The sequence below is a fragment of the Notechis scutatus genome, chromosome 4, assembly GCF_049901735.1.
Source record: "Notechis scutatus isolate UNSWTSFEM ecotype Mainland chromosome 4, rNotScu1.2, whole genome shotgun sequence".
In the NCBI taxonomy this organism is placed as follows: domain Eukaryota; kingdom Metazoa; phylum Chordata; class Lepidosauria; order Squamata; family Elapidae; genus Notechis; species Notechis scutatus.
In genome coordinates, this window is record NC_142012.1 from 24,834,941 (window position 1) to 24,858,429 (window position 23,489).

The 23,489-nt window shown below is 37.4% G+C and overlaps 1 protein-coding gene across 5 annotated transcripts in view; it reads left to right on the top strand.

The window, feature by feature from the left end:
* The window catches only part of EGF (epidermal growth factor), a 57,747-nt gene extending 34,651 nt beyond the window's left edge, over window positions 1-23,096 (top strand). For 2 of the 5 annotated variants that reach the window (XM_087962959.1, XM_087962956.1), the window contains 9 exons: window positions 351-455; window positions 1,807-2,030; window positions 6,326-6,493; window positions 6,897-7,052; window positions 7,987-8,103; window positions 8,641-8,766; window positions 12,211-12,352; window positions 15,518-15,682; window positions 22,027-23,096. In XM_087962959.1, coding sequence (XP_087819085.1) covers window positions 351-455; window positions 1,807-2,030; window positions 6,326-6,493; window positions 6,897-7,052; window positions 7,987-8,103; window positions 8,641-8,766; window positions 12,211-12,352; window positions 15,518-15,682; window positions 22,027-22,165 — 1,342 coding nt within the window. In that variant the 3' untranslated portion in view covers window positions 22,166-23,096. Of the gene's footprint in view, window positions 1-350; window positions 456-1,806; window positions 2,031-6,325; window positions 6,494-6,896; window positions 7,053-7,986; window positions 8,104-8,640; window positions 8,767-12,210; window positions 12,353-15,517; window positions 15,683-22,026 lie in introns of those variants that run through there. The other 3 variants (XM_087962958.1, XM_087962957.1, XR_015749194.1) reach the window with 3 other exon arrangements.
* The last annotated feature ends 393 nt before the right edge of the window (window positions 23,097-23,489 follow it).

Genomic DNA, 23,489 nt, shown 5'->3' on the forward strand with positions numbered 1-23,489 from the left:
CAAAACAATAGCAAACCATTTCTGAAAATATCTTGCTAAGAAAACCACAGGGACTAGTCCAAACAGTCACCAGAAGTCAAAAATTGACTTGAAGACGTACACATAATAATAGATGCTTTTCATCAAGGTACTAATTTAATTTACGGATTCTGGTTGCTCCTACTCCTCGTCTTATTCAGTTCTTATTCAATTTGCAACTTCTGTTAATAGGAGAAGATAGAACTGAGGAGAAATGTTTAAAACATTTAATTAATATCGTGGTATGAAAGAATCAACTGGAAGAAGGCAAATAAAATGACAGATTAAAGTTATCACAGTAAGAAACCCCATTCTGTGTGTCTACTTTGTAGGAAACGTAGCATTGAAAGTAGTAATCTAAATGGAATGCAGAGAAAAATAATCATCCAAGAGAAGGTGTTTCACCCTCAAGGAATTGCTGTTCATCCATTTACCAGGTAAAATATCAAGTCAAATTTGTTTCTAAACAGTTATTGGGTGATATAGACACCCAAGAATAAAGTCTGTGAAACCATTGCTTCTATTGCAGCTATTTTACATGTGCAGAGATTTTGCAGGTATGGTTGTTGAAGATGCAGATTGAGTGGTGTGGTGGCCTATAGGTGGAACTCTTGCCTCACAATCAGGAGGCTGTGAGTTCGATCCTAGGTAAAGGCAGATATTTTTCTCTCTGGACACAATGAGAATATATTTGCTGCGAACTCCCATTGGCAACAGGAAGGGCATCTGGCCACTAAACACTCAGTTCCATTCAGTTTCCCTGACTCCACCCCAATGCAAGGGATTACAGGGATCATTAAAAGATAAAAAAAAAGTTATTGGTGGTACAGATCCAATGGCGCTAATTCTTTAGCATCTCATGATCTACTGACTACAAAGCAGAAGTAGAATGTAGATAAACAGTTATTTATTCTGTGTTCATAAATGCAAAAAAAAAAACCACAACAGGCTAATTAGAGCAACAGTCTTCCTTATAATGATATATGAGTGATGGACACTAAGAGTGGCTGATTGAAGAAGAATTGACACCTTTGAACTGTGATACTGGTATAAATTATTGCATGTACCATGGACAGCCAGAATAACTAACAGAGAGGTGTTAAATCGTACAAAACCAAACACATCACTAGAAGCTAAAATCATAAGATTATGTCTGACCTATGTAGGCCATGTTATGGATACAAATTTATTGGAAAAGTCAGCAATGCTAGAAATGGTTAGTGGAACAAGAAGGAGGAGCAAGCAAAGAACATGCCAACTTGATAACATCAAATCTGGTGCAAAATTGAACATCCAACGACTGAAAGGGGCTGTGCTTGAAGGGTATAATGGAGAGCACTTGCCGATAGAGTCACCAAGAATTGGACACCACTAAATGGTTAAAATCAAAGCATTTTATGTTCTCTCTGTCTGCTCTTTGCTTAAGAGATTGGTTCCTTCTGCCTTTCTTCTCAGACAGCTATGCACAGAGCACATGCTCTTTGACTCTTCTCCAGATAGTTAGCTAGACGTTTGACTTTCTCTTATTCCCATGAGGCATTTCCTCTAAATAAATTTCATTTTCTCTTCTAGTCATAAATCTGGTAAGTGTCCAATGAATTGTGCCTCCTATATTTTAATCATGGTTGAGGGATCAAAGATGGATTTTAAAACACAAAATTATTACCTATGAATATTGTTTATATTTTGCTCTGACAAGTATAGATTTTTATGTGTTCTTTGTTCCGCAACATGACAGGATTTTTAAAAAATAAATACAATGACTTCTTTTGTTTTCCTTCAATAAAGGGAACTGTTTTGGACAAACCTAGGGATCAATCCACATATTGGAAAATCTACTTTACAAGGCTCAGAACGTGTCATTATAGCAAATTCAGATTTACTTTGGCCCAGTGGAATAACTATTGACTACACTGAGGACAAGCTGTACTGGTGTGATGCCAAAATGTCTGTCATTGAAACTGCAAAACTGGATGGTTCTAACCGGCAAATACTAACACAGAATGATGTAGGTGAGGCTTTGGGATGCTAGTTTTCTATCCAATAATGCACATATCAAAATGTCAAAGGAAGAGTGACCTCAGTTGAATGACCCCCCACTTTTTTGTACCACTTATCTGTTCACCGCTGCTCCAAATAATTGATTAGGATCCCAGTGACTAAAGCAGCAAGTTCCTGCAAATATCCATGATAGTCAGATGGTTATTTTTTTGTTGGTCACCCATCCATATTGCGCTACTTCTCTGGTCTGATTCTACCTTGCCCCAAGGTGAGGTTCAGGCAGCCCTGTGGAAAATGAAGAAGAAAAATGGGGTTGGGGGTTGGGGGGGGGGAATAGGAAGCAGAAAAGTGTTAAAGGAATTGTATCTGGATTCTGTTTTGGAGAGCAAATAGCATTAGCACCCACCTGGTCCACATTCCAGTGTATATTTGTTCTAATAAATCAACTTGCTAAGGGAGTGAGATTAACAAAGAGACTGGTGTATGTGTCTTCCCCCTCTCCCCCTTCTTTCTCCCTCCCTCCCTCCCTCCTGAATTGCTTGAAGTTTCGTGCAAAGAAATAGGAACACATTTTGAAAATTGAAGTACTTGTATGCCCATAAAGGGTTAGTACTCCCCTCCCCTCTAGCTCAGTTATTAATAGGTTAATATTACTACAGTGATTCTTATTGCAGCACTACTGCCATCTAGTGCCCATCCTTGTCATTTAAGGTACAGAAAAGATGCTTTGGGGAAGGAGAAGGTCTAAGGAAGGTCAGTCTTGAGATTCCGTGTTTATTTTATTTTATTTATTTATTTGATTTGCCAATTGTTTACAAGATAATAAGTATAAGTGTATACATAGTTGTGAATACATGAAATGGGTACATATAAGAAAAATAAAAAGAAGAATAAGAGAAACAATAGGACAGGGACGGTAGGCACGTTGGTGCGCTTATGCACGCCCCCTACAGACCTCTTAGGAAAGGGGTGAGGTCAATAGTAGACAGTCTAAGGTTAAAGTTTTTGGGGTTTGGGGAAGAAACTACAGAGTCGGGTAGAGTATTCCAGACATTGACCACTCTATTGCTGAAGTCGTATTTCCTGCAATCAAGTTTGGTGCGGTTAACTTGAGTTTGTATCTATTGTGTGCTCTTGTGTTGTTATGGTTGAAGCTGAAGTATTCATTGACAGGTAGGACATTGCAATGTATGATTTTATATACCATGCTTAAATCAGACCGAAGACGGCGTAGTTCAAGGTTTTCTAGTTCTAGAATTTCAAGTCTGGTGGCATAAGGTATGCCACAACGAGTAGAGGAGTGGAGAACTCTTCTTGTGAAATATTTCTGGACTTTCTCAATTGTGCTAATATCAGATATGTAATGTGGGTTCCAGACTGATGAACTGTATTCGAGTATTGGTCTAGCAAATGTTTTGTATGCTCTGGTTAGTAGTGTGATATTACCAGAGAAAAAGCTACGTAGGATTAGGTTAACAACTCTTAATGCCTTTTGGCTATGTAGTTGCAGTGGGCTCTAGCACTTAGATCATTAGAGGTGAGTATTCCAAGGTCCTTTACAGAGCTTGGGTCATCAACAAGATCTTGACTATTCAGCTTGTATTTTATTTTCTGGTTTTTTTGCCAATATGTAAGACAGAGCATTTATTTGTTGAGATTTGAAGTTGCCATTTGTTTGACCATTCTGATACATAGTCAAGATCTTTTTGTAGGGTAGCAGTATTGTCTGTGGTATTGAACAGCTTTACATCATCAGCGAAAAGAACGCAATTGCTCTTAATATGATCACAGAGGTCATTTATGTAGAGTATGAAGAGAGTTGGTCCTAGAACACTGCCTTGGGGGACAACCACTATTGACAGGTACAGAATTTGATAGGACGCTCCCAATTTTGACCAATTTGTTGTCTGTTTGCCAGGAATGCTTCTATCCAGTTTTTCAGTTGTCCAGTGATACCATAGGATTTTTATTTTTAAGAGTAGTTTGTCGTGAACCACTGAATCAAAGGCTTTACAGAAGTCTATGTAGATTGCGTCTATTGCTTTGCCCTGGTCGAGTTGTGTCATCCATATGTTTTTGCAGTGTAAGAGTTGCAGATTACAGGATAGTTTTTTTCTGAAACCAAATTGTTTATTGGAGAGTAGGTTGTTTGTCTCTAAGTGTTAGCTCTGAGTTGGTGGTAATATGCTTCCAGCTGCCAGTTGCAGGGGAAGAAGAGCCGAGGAAACTTATATCTCTACCTCTGCTTGTGAGTGCCATAAATGCAAATCTATCTGACAACTGGAAAGAAGGTTTTGGACTAATCCAGCATGGTTACTTTTGATGTTCTTAAATAAGGTGTTAGGTTTATAAGAGAACAGAAGAAATGTGTGTGTCTATGCATTCTAAGACTTCCAGTGCTTTTTGTGCATTCTCTGGTTGTTGGCTGGTGCAAGGGTCAGGCTTTTAGGTGAAGATGGGCAATCATTTTGCTGCACTAAAAGAAGGACCAAAAACACTGAATGAGGATATGCCGTGTATGCAGATATGGCCAAGATTCCCAATATTCTTTCTGTCTGGAGTCGGGAAATGTTGAAGGTTTTCTGCCTATACTTTTTTGTGTGCTTCCTGTCATAAAATGGCAAGAACTGTGACTGGTTTTTAAAAATTGTGCCATTTTGCTCCAGTTGTGCAACTAAAAAAACCCCACTGGCTGTAAAGAAATTAAGGTGGGACTACATATGTCCCTCAGGCTACGGATTGCACCCTATTGTGTTAAGAGAACAAAGAGAAAGACAATGCTTATAACTGATATTTAGTCCTTGCTTGGCGATCATAATTGGGACCTGCAATTCAGTTGTTAGGCAAAGTGGACATTAACCGGGCTTATGATTTTAGCTCAGCTTTCTTTTGCTTTACAGACTTGTGAAGGCTGGAAATGTTGATGATTGGTCATAAAGTTACTTTTTCATCACTCTTGTAATTTGCAAATCTTTGTTAGCTGAAAACTTCCTGTGCTATAATTGCAATCTGGATTTTTTAATCTTAGGCCTTCCAGTTCTGACAAAAACATCAGAAGTGATAAAAAAATCTTAAAAGAATGGGACATTTTAGATAAAATTAAATAAATTACTGAAGATTGGCAATACAAAAATATTTTGGACTACAAATAGTAATTTGTAGTATTTAAAGTCAGTTAAACATAAATTAGAACCATGTTCCTAGTGCAGGGGTATTAAACTTGCATTGGCATGGTGCCATCCAGTGGTGGGACTCAAATTTTTTTACTACTGGTTCTTTGGGTGTGGCTTCTTTGGGCGTGGCAGGGGAAGGATACTATAAAGTCCCCATTCCGTCCCCACTCCTGGGGGGAGGTTACTGCAAAATCCCATTCCCTCCCCACCCCACTGACCTGCTTTCCAGCTCCGTTCTCCTGTGCAGGGCAACAAAAGAAGACCCAGCCGATCAGCTGGGACTTGGGAGGCAGAGAATAGATGGGAATGGGGCCAGTCAGAGGCGGTATTTGCCAGTTCTCCAAACTACTCAAAATTTCCGCTACTGGTTCTCCAGAACTGGTTGGAACCTGCTGAATAACACCTCTGATAGCGTCACGTGACGTATCATGACTTTCCCCCCCTTTGCTAAACCAGGCGTGAGCATGGCCAGCACATGATGTTCTGGCCTGTGGGCTGAATTTGGGACTTGGAACAAGCTACCAGTGAGCTACCATCTCATTGCTTTAATGTTTGGACAGATTATTCCCATCTGATGTTCCTGATCACCATTTGGTGATATAAAGTCTGCATATATTATTTGAACATTTCCTGCTTTCATCCATCAATGTTGTGATAGCAGTGATGACATCTGGAGTCCAATACCATATGGAAGGACACACGTTTTTCCTTCTGCATCTAATACAGATTGATGAATGTGCTTTAGGCAATTTAAAAGGTTCTGTCTCACTCTGACCCTAATCTTCGACTTACGACAATTACCCTAATACTGCGTAGGGCATAACTAAAGCTGCAGTCCCAAAGTGGATGGGGCTAGGAGTCTTTAAGGATTGTTCAGGGATTTTAAGGGATTGAGGGATGCCCCCTCCAAAAACAGACAGATTTTAGTCTCATCTATTCTGGAGCGGGGGTTGGGTGGGCCAATCTGTAAATTGCAGAAGAGATTATGAAACAATCCATGCAATCCCTGGAGCCCAGATTTGAATATTGACCTGCAAAGTTCAGAATAGAAATATATTGCATGCATGTTAATTTATGTGTTGACTCAGTGCCTGTATATAATGGAACTGTCAATCTTTATATCTGCATTCTAGGCCATCCCTATGGCATAACAGTTTTTGAGCATCACATTTGGGTGTCTGACTGGGCTAGGCCTTCATTACTGAGAATAGACAAGAAAAATGGCCTCAAGAAGGTCCGTCTTGGAGGAAGAATGCGGAGACCCTCTTCACTGCTTGTAGTTCACCCTTTAGCCAAACCAGGTATACATCAAGTGTGCTTTAGTCTTTTTCAGATTAGCTCTGTATCAGGACTTATTAGGGATTCTAAAGCGTTAGAAGCAAGCTTGCTGGCAAACTACTATTTGGCAAGTGGTGAAAATAGTGATCATAAGATAGCATTGTAATACATTTTAGAATGTAGCAAAACCTGCCCCAATAATCAATTAAAAACCTTTTTAAAAGAAAAATATTCTGATTGTCATTTTAGTTACTTATATGTGTATAAGCAATGTGACTCTATTACTGGTCTATTTTGACAGTTACAATGTATTTCCTTTCATTTAGCAGTTGAATACGTTACAGGGATATTTCTCCACTAGTAAATAACAATTTTGAAATGATACGTGCAGTGGTGCTTATCACCTAGTTATTTTTACCTTTTCAGGCCGTATCTCTACATCCAAAGAAGATGCATCAGGAAGGAAAATGTTTGCCGTAGAAATATCATCCCACCATCTTTTGAGTAACAACAAATATGATGATAGCCACGAGGATGACCAGCAGAAGCAACAGACATTGACTGCTGAAATTGTGGTGTCTAGTAAAGATTGCCTTTTCTTATTTTCTAATGACAGAAGGAGATGTGTGTTCTTAGTGACTGGCAAAATAGCTGATAGGGACTAAAGAAGCATCTCTGCAGTTTATGCCAGTGGCTGTTGTGATCATGTGTAATTGGAGCATTAAAAAACTGCCTTATACTAACTTAGATCATTGATCTGCCTACTCTGCAGTGGCAAGTTAAACTGTGCAGCAATCAGCTTCATGACAAATATTACTTATTTATTTAGCAACATTTATAGCCCTTCAGTCCAAATGGTACAAAAGCATTTATGGTCATGGTACAAAACCATTTATAAAGAAGAAAGTACAAAGTACTAGCTAGCAATATTTAAATTAATCCAAGGGCAGAATGAGAGACAGCTTGCTGTAATAATTAAGGCAGAAGTGGGGAACAATGGCTCCTTTATGATTTATCGACTTCAACTCCCAGAATTCCCGAGCCAGTATGGGAGTTGAAGTTCACAGGTCACAAAAGGCCTATTGTTCCCTACCCTTGGATTAAGGCATCAAGCTGGGAGTCTGGGAATGCTAGTCCCATTTTAGGCACAAAGCCAGCTGGTTGACTTTGGATCAATCACTTTCTCTCAACCCTCTCTCAACCCCAGGAAGGACACTAACTGACTAAAAAAAGAGGAATGCCCACTGGAACAATACTGTTTTGATTAGTTGCAAAATGCAAATAGAGCAGAAAGTACAGGTATCTTGGAAAGAGAATATTCCATAAAATGGGGTCTGCCACTGAGAAGGTTTGTCATCCTGTCCATAACCCATGTGCTTTGTAAAGAGGGGGCAGAGATGGATAACGTTTGAAAAGTTAGCTCTAGTGACTTTGTTCATAACAATTTGCTACGTTGAACACATAAACTATGGACAACTGTAGTGATAAATGTTCTTATCATTATTTTGTGCCACAGATCGGGATGATTGTACACCATTGGGTTGTGATCTCAATTCCCAATGCATTGCACATCAAAATGGTGCTGTGTGTGAGTGCCAGGCAGGGTTCATCATGGAAGATCAACTGTGCCATGGTAATTTTATATGACAGATTACAGAGTAATATTAGTATATTTTTGCATGGATTTCATCTTGGGCCGCCATTTTGAGATCAGGAATATACCCTTGGCACCATGCTAGTGCCTTCAAAAAGCATACAAGCTCTGATTAATAGGGAATACAGCAACTATAAATTCAGGCTTAAAGTTAGAGCTTTTAAAACTTTTTAATAGACCTTCATGCTAGGTTTATCCTTCAGTTTAGACTAGATTATCCCTGACAGTCAAGCCGGTCAGTATTTGGAGGTTCCAGATCACATTTAAAATAAATATACAATAGTTATCAATGTAATAAGTTTACTAAACAAATGCATTCATATAAGAGTGAGGTTCACCTACAGCAGATTTGATTAACTGTATTTATATCCTGCTTTCTCAGCAAGAATTTAAGGCAGCGTACATGATTCTCCCCAGTTCTCTTTTATCCTTCCAACTCTTCTGTGAAAAAGAATTTAATTAATTCTTTCATGTATAGTCTCCCAGCTATCAATACTTTTTTTTTTAATCTTGTAGATGTTGATGAATGCCTTCTTAACCAAGAACAGTGTGATCTGAGATGGTCCAGGTGTACCAATACTGAAGGGAGCTATTTCTGTGAGTGTCTTTTGGGTTATGCTGAAGATGGACTTCATTGTTCTGGTGAGTTATTGGCATAAAGGATGTCCCTCTGGACATTTTGAATAATTTCTCCAATGCTACATAGAGGGATTTTTATGCCAAACTTCTAAATGTACTTATTTATCATATTGATTTATTGTATTTATATGCTGCCTATCTTACAGAAACATGACTCTGGGTAGCATACAATCAAACTATAAAACTATAACTATAAAAATATTGCAAAATTAAAACATAAATATTATAGTGTATTTTTTAAAAGCCAAAAAGGATTGGGAGCCCATAGAAGCTATACACAATATAACTACCTGATTAAATCCCCATTTCTATGAGACCACAAGCTTGTTGACAGAACTGACTTTTAAGGGACTTTTGGATGGAAATCAAGAGGGGGGCTACTTTCACCTCGGGAGGTAGGGGTGGGGAGAGGATGGTGCTCCATATCATTTATTTTTCTTCAGTTTAGGAAAGCAATTTCACACTGTGGACTATGATGGATATTTATTTGTTTGTCTGTCAAACATCTACAAGATAACAAGTATAAGTATTAACATAAACAAGAACAAAGGGAGTAAATACAGATAAATGGGGACAGTAAGACAGGGACGGTAGGCATGGTGGTGTGCTTATGCACGCCCCCTTTAAGGATGTCTTAGGAATGGGGTGAGGTCCACGGTAGACAGTTTTAGGTTGAAGCTGGGAGTATTTGAGGCTGTAACAATGGAGTTGGGTAGAGCATTCCAGGCGTTAACCAGTTGGTTGCTGAACTCGTATTTTCTGCAATTGAGTTTGGAGAGGTTTACCTTGAGTTTGTATCGGTTGTTTGCCTGTGTATTGTTGTGACTGAGGCTGAAGAAGTCGTTGACAAGCAAGATTTTATAGCAGACAATTTTGTGTACTATGTGTACTATACTTAGATCTATGTATTATGTATTATGTACTATGTTTAGTATTTATTATTATATTATGTATATTATATTATATTATATTATATTATATTATATTATATTATATTATATTATATTATATTATATTATATTATATTATATTATATTATATTATATTATATTATATTATATTATATATTATATTATATTATATTATATTATATTATATTATATTATATTATATATATTTATTATATTATATTATATTATATTATATTATATTATATTATATTATATTATATTATATTATATTATATTATATTATATTATATTATATTATATTATATTATATTATATTATATTTATTATATTATATTTATTATATTATATTATATTTATTATATTATATTTATTATATTATATTATATTATATTATATTATATTTATTATATTATATTATATATATTATATTATATTTACTTTTGGGTATTATGTACTCTGTTTAGGATAGTAGCAGAATAACTAATTTTCATTTTGATTTAAATATTGATATGATAGAATGTAGTGAAAAGGTGGATGCCCAGGAGCGAGGGGAATGCATTCCAGAGCAGTAAGAGGAAACTCAGCTCAGATCTTATGTGTGAGAGAAAGAGGGTAAAGACAGCCTCTCCCTAAGAGTCCACAGAGTATATTGTAGATACAGGTAGTAGAGTGTTCAGTCTGGCAAGATTTTGTCTTAAGGTGTGAAACATTAAAGAACAAACTTGAAAGAACTGACAGGTGTCATTCTTGATTTGGGATCTGACAATTGCTAAATATGAAGATTCAATGAATTGCCTTAATGAGTTCATGTAGTAATTTATATACAAAGTAGATGGAAAATGAAATGTAACCTACAGGTTATGGACTGTATATGCTCCCCCAGAGAATGTCAAATTATAGTGAAACAAACAAAAATATGTTTCATTGATATGACAGTAAAGAGATATTAAGCCTTTGATGGGCCTGGTAGCCTTATTTTATGTTTTAAAATGGGTTCAAAATTCCAGATCATTCCAGAGACATTACATCAAGGCAACAATCACAGCTGATTTGAATATGTAAACCTATCCACCTCCAGACACGCAAAGCAGTTCTTGGCACTGAAAAGGCGATATTCCCTTGTTAAACATTTGAAGTATTTGCTGACGCTAGACTTCCAAACTCTGTAAGGTTGCTGGCATGATTTATCTCCTTCTTCCAGCCTCTCTGCATTCTAGGTGATGTTTAACATCATCAGTTCATCAATATGCAAAGCCTCTAGATGTCAGGAGATGTTTTCTTCTTCTGTTATTTGGCAGCATTAATGGAATGAATGACCCAATAGAGATTTATTGGAAATCATTACCCTGCCTATAAATGAAAGCGAGTATTGAGTCAGTCATAATACTCATCCAATAATTTTATGTTTGTTAATAGTCATGAGATTCGAGTTTCTGACATTTCCAATCAGGGTTCATTGAAAACTATGTTCATAATCAGATTCCCTGATCTGCATAGCTAGAATGCAAAGGCTGACATTAAATCATAAGTTTTTCTGTCTCTAAGAATACTGCTTGGAGATACAAAGGCAGCAAGGTTTAGCAATTTGTCAGCTTATTGTAAACTGGGCCAATTCTGATGCAGATACATGTTTTTGCAAATTGGAAACTAGACTTTACGAATGTACATTCCTTTCTCTCCCAGCTCCATTTAAATTTCCCCTTTCTTACTATTGCTTACTACATCAATATATCTTGATCTGTCGTTTTGCTGAAATAACAACTCAGGAGGAAAACTTTGGTTCATGGCTATTAGCTTGATAGTTACAAGTGTCACATCTTCAAGGAGAACAGCTGATGTCCTCGTGCAGTTGGTTACCAATTATGAAATTTTATCCATCTGGACTAGATGGAACAGGAATCCAATTTAGCAGGACAATACTTATGTTCATATGTTTTCCTAATTAAAATGCTAGCTACACAGTGGAAGAAAATCATAGTATTATATATCAACTGGAATGTTCTGTCATAGTAAGGGGAGAAAAGGACCCTAATTTACATGTAATGCTTAGTAACAATCTTCATTAGTTCCTCCTCAACTGCTATGGACCAAATTTCTCTCTGTCTCTCCCTCTTTTTGTCCCTCCACCCCTCCCTTCATCCTGCTTTACTTTGAGAATAGGCCTAGAATAGGCTTGTAAAGAATAACCAGTCCAAAAGCACTCAGTTTTTAAGTGGGGACTTGCATTTACCTTGCTAAATACAGCACCTCAGACACTGTATCACATTGTTTCTCAAATAGTTATTATTAAGAAAGTGATATTATGCAGAATTAAGTAATATTAAGTAACATAAAGTCATAGGGAATTTCCTATTTAGTATCCCAGTTCTGTTGCATTAAGATCACCTAAGTAGACATTTCACTGTATCTGCCTTTATTTCTTCCAGGGGTTGATATTTACTGTTTTAAAAGTGGGAGAACCTACTCACATACCTAATCATTCAAATTTGACCCCAAGGCTCAAACACGTTAACCCCCTTCTCCTAAATTGTTTCAGAATCGGTGATCGCTCCTTCTATTGTAACCAGGGATGACTCTACATTATCTGAAAAAGAAGTTCCTATGGACTGCCCACCATCATACTGTTTCCATGACGGCGTTTGCATCTATTTTTCAGATCTGCAGAGTTTTGCATGCAAGTAAGTACTGAACTCCAACATATTTCTATAGTTTTTAATTTGGTTAGTGTCCAGTGAAATAACAAGCAGGTTAAATAGTGTTGCTAGACATGTGAAATACATGTATTTTATTTATATTCCATGCATGCTTAAGGCATACATAATCTCTCATTTTCACAATGATAATCTTGTAAGGTAGTTTGGGATGGAAGAAAACATCTGATCCTAACTTACCCAATGAGCTCTGTCATCAAGAAAGGAGCTTAGTTTTCACTAACTGAGTTTGGAACATTTGGCCCAAGTCACGTACAAATCTAAAACACACGAGAATATAATGTTTGGATGAGGTGTATAGAAATATTTATTTCCATTTACCATACAAGATCCTCGTGTGCATCAGCTCTTTGGTATTTTTACACTGAACATGGGGTTTTTGTAGGTATGGTTAAAAAACAAACAATTTGGTTTCAGAAAAAAATTGTCCTGCAATTTGCAACTTCTACACTGCAAAAACATATGGACTACACTTCTGGATCAGGGTAAAGCAATAGATGTAATTTATATTGACTTCTGCAAAGCATTTGACAAAGTGGTACATGACAAACTACTATTAAAATTAAATTCTTACGGCATTTCAGGGTCCCTTCACAAGTGGATTACTGCCTTCCTGTCAAACAGGCAACAAATAGTAAAAATATGCCTTATCAAACCCTGCACCAGTTATCAGCGGTGTCCCCCAAGGGAGCGTTCTAGGACCCACACTCTTTACACTCTATATAAATGACCTTTGTGATCACCTTATTAGCAACTGCGTCCTCTTTGCTGATGATGTAAAACTATTCAAAACCACCGTCAATACTACCATCCTTCAAAAAGACCTTGACTGAATGGTCTAACAGTTGGCAACTCCAAATCTCTACCAACAAATGCTCTGTCCTACATATTGGTAAAAAAAAAAACCTATATACCAAATACAAGCTAGGCAGATATGACCTTGTTGATGACCTTCATTTTGTCAAGAACCTTGGAATTCTCATATCAAATGACCTAAGTGCCAAAGCTCACTGCAACAGTATTGCCAAAAAGGCTTTAAGAGTCATAAATTTAATTTTATGAAGCTTCTCCTCTGGTAATACTGATCTGCAAACTGGGACATTCAAAACCTTTGCTACACCGATTAAGATTGGATTTAAGCATAGTACATAAAATCATATGTTACAATGTCTTACCAGTTAATGAATATTTCAGCTTTAACCACAACAACACAAGAGCACACAACAAATATAAACTAAATGTAAACCACTCCAAACTTGATTGCAGGAAGTACGATTTCAGCAACAGAATGGTCTTTGTCTGGAACTCACTACCTGATTCTATTGTCACCTGCTCAAACCCCCACTCCTTTACTCTCAAACTAACCTCTATTGACCTCAACCCATTCCTAAGAGGTCTGTAAGGGGCATGCATACAGTCTCTGTCCTATTGTCCCCAATTATTAGTTCCTATTTCTTGTATTTAAATTTATGTTTATTCTTGTTTCTGTTGTATTGTAAGCTTTTGACAAATAAATAAAATAAAAAATCAAGATGTCGGCCACAATGCTGCAATCTAAGCTCTGTCTGATTTTTATGTATGTTAATTGCATAAACATAAAATCAAGGCGGAACTTCAGTTACACCATTGTGGCTGCTATCTTAGCTTTTTTTTTGACACTGTCTCCTTCAGATACTTCTGACTGAGCAGGAAGATATATATGAGAGGGATTTTATTCTGCAGAATGCTCCTGCAATCTTCTTGTAGATATTCTCATTCCACTTGAGAATATCCAAAGATGGGCCTTTGTAAAACATGTTCAGCATACTATTCCAATTAAGATATTCCATATTTTGTTCTTAGGTGCCACATTCTATGACAACCTGAGTTTGACTTTAGCAGTATTTTATATTTATTGTTCTTGTGTACAGTTTTACATTAGGTGGCAGTGTTTCATCATTCACTAGCACACAGATTTCATTCCATCACCAGATTGGAAGAAAACATATTTTGTTCCCATTTTCAAGACATATCAGAAGGCTTTATAACTTACAATAAACATGCTTGTTATACTAAGGTTGTAGCATAGCACATGGTTTCTCACTATTATGGTTCAAAATGCATTATTACTTATTTAATAGTCCTTTTTCTACATTGGCAGATCTCTGAGTGAGATGGGTCTGTAGAATTCAGTAAAAGTAAGAATTGTCTTTTTATTCATCATGGGATCTCTATACAGTGCAATTCAGAATAAAGTTGGATTCAGTGAATGCCCAGCATAGGAGAAAGAAAAATATTACTTTCAATCATTTTCTATTTGTCTTTTGGTTCCCAAGAAAGCAAAGCTAACATTGTAAAATGGACAACGTTCCTCCAGGCCTTCCTGTCCTCTACTATCTCCTGGAGTCCATTTAAGCTCATGTCTACTGCTTCAGTGACTCCATCCAGCCACCTCATTCTCTGTCATCTCCTTCTTCTATTGCCCTCAATCTTTCCCAGCATTAGGCTCTTCTCCAGTGAATCCTTCCTTCTCTTAGGTGGCCAAAGTATTTTAGTTTCATCTTCAGGATCTGGCCTTCTAAAGAGCAGTCAGGGTTGATCTTCTCTAGGACTGACCTGTTTGATCTCCTTGCAGTCCAAAGGACTCGCAGGAGTCTTTTCCAGCACCATAGTTCAAAGGCCTCAATTCTTTGGTGATAGCATCCTCCATTGTTATTCTCCAAGCAGATGGCATTTAAAGTATTGTTGCTTAGGATTTCGATGATAGTAAATGGCCTTCAAAACTAGCAGCTATGGTAGCTTGATCTTTTGTGAATTTGTCCAAGGTGTTTTAAAACAAAACATGATGGCAGAAAAAAAAAATCACAGTTGAATTCTCCAAGACGTTTTCTCAGTCCTGAATTTTAACTTTTAACATATGGCCCATTATATTGTTGCAATGCTATGTATTTCCATCAAGTTTTGTTTGGCCTTCCTAGCAAGGGCCATAGCCTTCTAAACAAGTTGGTTGTTCTTTCTACATATTTTCACTGCTGCTTTTTCTCATGTGATGACTAGAAATTACAATTTCCCAGACAGACTGTACTTCCTTAAATGAAATCAGCCACTCCTGATAATTGGCATTGCCTTCTTTGTTGGTTTGCTCATCAACAGCTGTGCAAAAGGCTACCTGGGAGACCGCTGTCAGTTTAGTGACTTGGAGTGGTGGGAACAGCAACATGAGATGCATCTTAAGAAGCAAAACATCGCAACGGCTGCATTCTTGGCTGTGCTGTTCTTGGTCCTGCTCCTTGGAGTGGCTGCCTTCTACTTCTATAGGTAGAATTTATTTCCTGTTTATGATAATCCATTGCTATGTTGTTTGTAATCTTTTATAAATTCTTTCATACATCATAAACCCAAGATTTTGATTTGTTTGCTCATTAATTTAATATTCATGTACCGTATATGCCGGCGTATAAGACGACCCGGCGTATAAGACGACCCCCCAACATTTCCACTCAAAATATAGTTTGTTATATACTCGCCTCTTCCCGCACGCCTTCCACTTTTGCACTTTTTTTTTTTTTGAGGCACTTTTGTCTACTGTGGAAGTCGAATCCCGTGAAGCCGAAAGGAGCAGCCAGCCTTCTCCCAGCTCCCAGGAAGCGAGGCTCGCACCGCTGGCTCCGCTGAGGTATCCGGCTGGGGCTGTCAGGGAGTTGTTACCGCTGGCGCGGCTCCGCGCAGCTCCAGTCCGCGTTGCCTCGGGAAGGGAAAGGCAAAAGGAAGAGCCGCGGCGGCGCTTGCAATGGCAGCAGCGGCTCCTGGTTTTGCCTTTCCCTTCCCGAGGCAACGCGGACTGGAGCTGCGCGGAGCCGCGCCAGCGGTAACAACTCCTGACAGCCCCAGCCGGATACCTCAGCGGAGCTCGGGCGTGCGAGCCTCGTTTCCTTGGGAGCTGGGAGAAGGCTGGCTGCTCTTTCGGCTTCACGGGATCAGCTTCCACGGTGCGCAAAGTGCCTCAGCCGCAGGCAGCCGCAGTGCTTCCCAATTACTATTTGCCGGCGTATAAGACGACCCGGCATATAAGACAACCCCCAATTGGAGGCATCTTTTCAGGGCAAAAAGTCATCTTATACGCCGGCAAATACGGTACATTATTGGTCCTAGTATACATTTACAATGATAAGGATGATGAGGCTAATTTATGACTGCATACCCTACCTTGCTTGCCTTTTAAACATTTCTAGCAATATGCTTGAAGAATTTAAATGACCATCTTTTGAAGGTTGAATTTTAACGGTCATATAATGTTTGCAGACACGTGGCCCTAAAACCTTTTGGCTGAGACATATGTGAAGATAAATGATGAGAGCAGCATTACACTATTCAAAACAAACTCTGCATCTTTAGCACGAGTGTCATGATGCCATATGCATATACTGTATGAAAAGAGCAGAGCTTGTGTCACAATGTTACAATCCTGCTTTTGTTATTTTGATGAAAGTCCCATTGGACATCTGAGACTCCAGCCAATGATTTTTTAAAAGAATAGGAAGGAATTGGGTTCAAGAAATTGTGGAGAATTATGAAAAGCCAGTATGCTTATAGTGGTTGTTGGGTTAGCTTGGACTGGGGAGGTTGTGGTTTTCTCTTGAAACATAGAAATGATAGGGTAGAATTAGAGGAAAAAGTCCTAAACTGCTAAAAAACCCATACCAAAAACTTCTAAAACCTCCATATCAAAAATTGAAAAGAAAACTCAAGCGTAAGATGATTTCTTTTGAATTCCCACAAAATTGATAGCACAATAGATTTTCTGCTGACTGCACTCCATCTAAAATGCCCTCTTATTTTATTCCCTAATTATTGTAATTCTCTTAAAAGTATAACAACAAGTGTAATTTACCTTGGCAATTAAACAACACACAATTGGTGTGTGTTATCTACATTGGGAACAACACAACTTCTAAAGAAGCAAATTATATCCCCAACATTTCTAATTTAAGTCAGAAAGTTGGTGAATGTGTCATGCTTTTAAGAAACAAATGTAGAAAAAGGATGAGCTAGAATGGAACTGATATCAGAACTTCACTTGGCTACGTTCATGTGTTAATGGTGTATGTAAATCTTCTCTGCCCATATGCAATTCTCAAAATATGAGATAAGCTTTTCTTCCTAGAAACAGGTAGAATTCAATCATGTCCTTTACGTATGAAATAATTATATCTGTTATCAACATTATTTGTATCCCACTATTCAGGCTAACAATTCTCCTGGCAATTTACAAGCAATATTGTAAATAAAATAATAAATTCTGGGATCCTTCCTGAAATAGATGGTAATAATTCTCTGTTTGAATGTGAGCAGGGGAAAAATGCCTGCCATAGTCTTAACTCTTCTTCAAGCTTCCTTCCAATTGTTCAGCTGGTAATAATGGTGGGAGATGGGGTGAGGGATTATCCAGCTGAGCAGATTTTAGTGGTTGTTGTTCCTGGGTTTCCTCTGGCTCTTAATCAATAAGATGAGGGAAATACAAGGGAAAAATACTTCAGTTGAGAAAAGAATCATTTTTTTTTAAAGAAGGGCAGAGTTTATTGCGAAGAAGGCAATGGCATCTTTTTTCTTAAGTCAATTTATACAAATTAAGAATACATTGAAGGTAGAGCATCACTGTGCACTTGTTCTCACCTGCTGGAAAAAAAATAAGCTATGAGGTCTGCAGATCTAATTTTTCAGAAGAAATAGCATCAAAAGCATTGGCTCAGGGCTCTTAATTGTTAATTAACAAGGCCAAATTTTAATCCCCTGCTTTACGTGCCCTGCTTATTCAGCTGTACAATCCCTCGCTACCTCTGTGTTTAGTCTCTCTGCCTTCTTGGACTTGCACAGCTCATCTTTGATTGCTGGGAAAATTTAATTTCAGTCAAACTGATATCTACCAAATTCTTTGCTGAACTGAATAAAATACTTGGAGGTGGGGGTGGACAAAAAAATTTTTTTCTTGAGAACTTGTGAATCCCACCCCCCCAATTGTTGTGTGTTAGATTGCTTCATGTGCTTTGTGGTTGGTGGCAGGCAAACAACAATGGGCTGGTTTTTAATATAAAGTTGGCTCTATATTAGATACTACTGTATTTATGTGATAGAATAAACATGCTGGGGTAAACTGAGCTTTGATTGTGGCTTATTGGTACCATTTGTAGGTCTTGCTACAGGGGGTAAAGGTATGAGTAAAGCTGGTAACCTTGTCTACACTTCTCTCCATTATTAAAAAGCATTATGTAAAAATTTTATTTGATCAAATCCAAAGTTAGTGCTGAAAGTGAATCTCTATAGGCCCATCTGTTTGGTAAAATATGAAAGATTATGTCTTACAATTCATTTTTTTAGTGTTTGTCCCACATGTTGCAAGATTTACTTATCTTTGCACTGGGCTCATTTAGTTCTTACAGTGAAACTATCAGTACATGGTGTGACAAAGGATTTATTTATCCACTGGCTTGTTACAGAGTGTAACACTGATTATAGTTGAGAGGGTTTGAGTGCCCAAAATAATCCAGCTGGATTCTGCTCTCACGGATTACATGCATGACTTTACAGGTGACGCAGCATAAAGAGTTTGGTCTGTAATTTTCAACTAGGCTGAGCATTATTTCAATTCACCTTCAGTTGGTGTCAGAATGCTACATTAAATGTTAATTGCAGTTTGCTGAATCCTTAGTTCAGCTGAATGCTCCATATGGATCATGTGTTTGAAATATAGAGCCATCCAAAATGATGAAATTGTATTAATATTATCACCACCACCACCATTATAAAAATACATTTGAAATTTAGGAACTCTGATTCATTCCTCTATTCCACAGATGTCAAACTCACCGTGTCATACTGTCACGTGACATTTTGCGACTTTTCCTCATTGGTGGATCTGGGGTGGGCATGGCCTGTACGTGATGCATGCAGCCCATGGGCTCCCAGTTTGTCACCCCTGCTCTATTCCAATGTGTCCACTTCTATAAAAATATCCTATTATTATTTTTGTTTTGTCAGCCAAATGTTTAGACTGTACTATTCTATTATTGTTCTATCACTCTGTTTTGTTGTTGTTTATTTCCCTAATTTCATTTCTCTCTTTTACCAAATGATTTTGAACAATGTAACTGTTTATCTTGAAAGCAAGTTTTCAATTACATGCTTGGCTGGGTTTATATTATCACCACCAGTAGGCTAACTAGATCAAAATGGAATCACTGATCTAAATCCCCCTTTAACTGGAGTCCAGAAACCAATATTTGAATTGGGATTGCTATTTCATTTTTACTCATACTCTGCTGTATTTTAAGACGTATTGATTATGTTTTGGAAGCAGGTCAGTAAGAGGCCTTCATTTCATCCATAAAACATGAACTCATATTGCTATTTAAGAAGCTTGCAGATCTAAGAAAATACACTAGCAGAAATAAAAATAAGGGATGAGGGATGCAGGGATGAGGCTTATAAAATACAAACAATATCTTCATGTTGCTGCTATAGTCATTTATCAAGAATTCTTACTAATGGAATCTACAAATAAACAAATAAAGAAAATGATGTTTTCTTCTTCAGGGTGCCAGTTAGAGAGCCATACTGCAGCTTGTATAAAGACATTCACTTTGTTGAAGTACTGTACGCCTATTCTATACCTTGGGGGAGGGGTGCTGTACTGGAGGGGTACTTCAGCAAAACCTGGGGTCTACTTATATATGGGTGGCATCTTTGATTCCACACTACCCAATTTTGTACAGTGTACATGATATTTGGGAATATGGGATTCCAGCTTGGACAATGAGTTTACTATCAGAAAAATGTTAACTTTTGAATGATGAGATTATTATTGAGTGTAATCAGTGGTTATATGTAAAAAGTAACACAATTAATACCATCCACTGGTGGTATCCCAAATGCTTTACTTATTATTTAAGCAATTTTATGACAATAATGTAAAATGGGCTGCTCACATACAATACTTCTCATATCCAATTAGTAATAGATTAGCAATAGCAAGAACAAAAGGAATTTTTCCAATTTTAATTAAGCTGAAATGATGAAAGCTTAATAGAGGGAAGAATGGGCTTGAATGTGAAAGATTATGAGCTTGGTTTAGTTTTGGAATGTAAATAAACTTTGCTCAATAGCATTCTTGTCTTTAAAACTAACTGGAGATTGTTTGTACTTGAGGGTCTAATAAAAGTTAAAAACGTATCTGGTTTGAAGTCTGTTCATTTTTATTGTGGAAGTCAACATTGATTATCCTGAAAAGTTGAAGCTTTGGGAAAGTGACTTACTTAAAGTTAATCAAATGGCTCTCATTGCAGACAAAGCTATCACGCATAGAAAGAAATTGAGACTCAATTGTGGGTGAAGCAATGTGCACATTTTTAGGCTAAGGGTTGCATGTTTGAGTGGTGTGTCACAGGCTTGCATATCCATTACATATATAAAGTAGGAATGAACATAGCAAAAGTAATTTTGAGTTTCCAATCTGAGTTTGAGTTTAAATACAGTTAATATGAATAGTGCCATCCTTTTAACACTTGAAAAAAGAGATTAGGGTTTTTTGTTTTTTTTTTAGCATATGGTACATGTTAGCCAGGAATCACCGAGGTGGCCGGCTGCCTCTGTGAAAGGAATTTTTTCAGATGCTGTTATCTTTACCAGTGAGACACCTGAATGCCAGTCGATATTTCTTGTCCCTACACGGTTTATTCACTCATGGGAATCGAGCCGCTGACATCAGCAATGCACAGGCCCAGCGTCTTACCATGTGAGCCATCGCAGCCCCCTAGATTAGGGGTAGATTGGAGATATGGGAAAAATCTATGCGATGGCTAGGAGTCGAAAATAACTTGATATCATGTACTCAATCAATCATTTAACATTTTTGAGCTCCTGACCTCTTAGTTAAAATTAAGTGCAACTATTGGGGACCGCATACATGCCAAGGATTTGGCAAAGCACACCTGGATAAACATTTTCAAATAGATTAATTGAAATTTAAATAATCTCTGTTGGGTAAGAGCCATTGATAATTCATCCCTTCTCTACTCATTGGGAAACAAACAAGTTTTAATTTTCACATCTTTATGTAAGCAAAATGGATGTTAAATATATCTGAGAATTGTAGGTGAGGGAAGGCTGAACTCAATCTCTCCATTTCTCTGCCTTCATGTCAGTCTTATTATCTATAGCTATGACCAGTATGATAGCCGCCTCCTCCTCCTTCAGCAGGTATGTTGCGGAGCCACTGATCTACAATTCCTATAATTGCCATCTAGCAGACCAGGCCATCTTATAATTTGAGGAATACTGCAATAATATTTTCAGCCTCAACTGTTAAAGATTCGTGTTACTCTGCAGGGTAGGGATGTATTGGAATTCAGCTAACAAAACAAATGGATGGTTATGGTTATTTATTTATTCGTTTGTTTGTCAAACATGTACAAGATAACAAGTATAGGTATGAATATAAACATGAACAAAGGAAGTAAATACAGATAAAATGGGGACAGTAAGACAGAGATGGTAGGCACGCTGGTGCGCTTATGCACGCCCCCTTTTGATGCTTGAACTATGTTTTATAACCATAAAATGTATGTCCACAGACAATTTTATTCCTTGATTTCTTTTTTCTTTTACAGGAGACCACAGAGATTTTCCAAGGGGGAACCCTATGCAGAAGACAGAATAGCTGCTGACATTACTTGCAGCAGCACTCCTTCTAGCCCAAAAAATGAAGACATGAAGCTGCAAACTATTAAGCCTTCGGTAATTCTATAGTAACACAGAGTAATGCCAAACAAAGGAGAGATCAAAGGATATCAGGGATCCACTTGAGATTATCCATCAAATACTTCATATATTAAATATATTCAATAATCACTGGGAAGGCTATTAAGTATTTTTCTATGGACCCAAAGTTCTTCTTAGCTCATTGTTAAGTGATACTTCAAAGTTCGCAGCTGCCTTAATGCATTGCAAGCAAATGACAGTGTTATTGTTAGCTGTGCATAAACAGTTGGAGGGAAATTAAAGAATACCAACATGATGACATGATTGATTCACATTGCAGAGATGAAAATGCACTTTGTTTCTCAGAGACCACAGGGCTGGTTGGCTCTTTTTTCCATGTTGAGGGGCCTAGTAATGCTTAATCCCATCTCCCACCATTATTACCAGCTGGACAGTTGGAAGGAAAGGACAGAATCACTGTCCAAGATTTTGCAAGCAACTTACGACATTTGGCCTGGAGGAGAAATGCTTTTGGATGTATTTGGGCAACTGAACAGTGAAAGAAAAGAATGGAAAACTGGATCTCATTATTTCATTCATTGTACTTCACATGGACAACAATTTTATTTCATTGAAAGTAATACATGGAACAATGCAGAACTAATCAGCTAACAGAGTTGTGTTTCCTATTTGCATTTTTTCCTGTTTACTACAAACTTAAGTGAAAACACCCAGCATGTAAACTTCTAAAACAAGAAAGGTGCATTAAAACCACAGCTATCCTTCTATTTCAGACTACTCTAAATAAAGGTGTCCTTAGGAGCAGTTGTTGCTACAATTAATCCTGGCATATAGTGTAATTTTCATTGAGTTTTAATGTTTATTAGATAACTAAATATTGGACTGAGTTGATTATATCAAATCTTGTTTAATCTTCAGTAACATTGTTTTCATTGTTCTTTCTCATCTTGTGTAAGGATCAGTAGAATCCAAATTTATTTATTTGGTTTATTCCTTGTCATTCTGTTTTGTTGAAGTAGCTAACAAAAATGTAAGTGAAGTAAATATTAAAACTACAATCAAACAAATGCAAAATCATCTTAAAAATTAAAACCTGGTGAAAGAGTCTGCGGAGTTCTTGGTGCTTTTTGAGTTTGGGTGCTTCTTTGAAGATATTTTATTACCCAAGTAGGTAACATCATCACTGCAAATGAGGTTGGGATTTGCTACTGTTTATACATAGTGGCTTGCTTGCCAGTAGTGGTAGAGGTATGATTTCCTGCTTGATGGTTCCTTGATTAAAATATTGTTTTATACATGATTGTTTGCCTTGATATTGATCCTTGCTTATCTGATTGTGCACTGCTGCAGG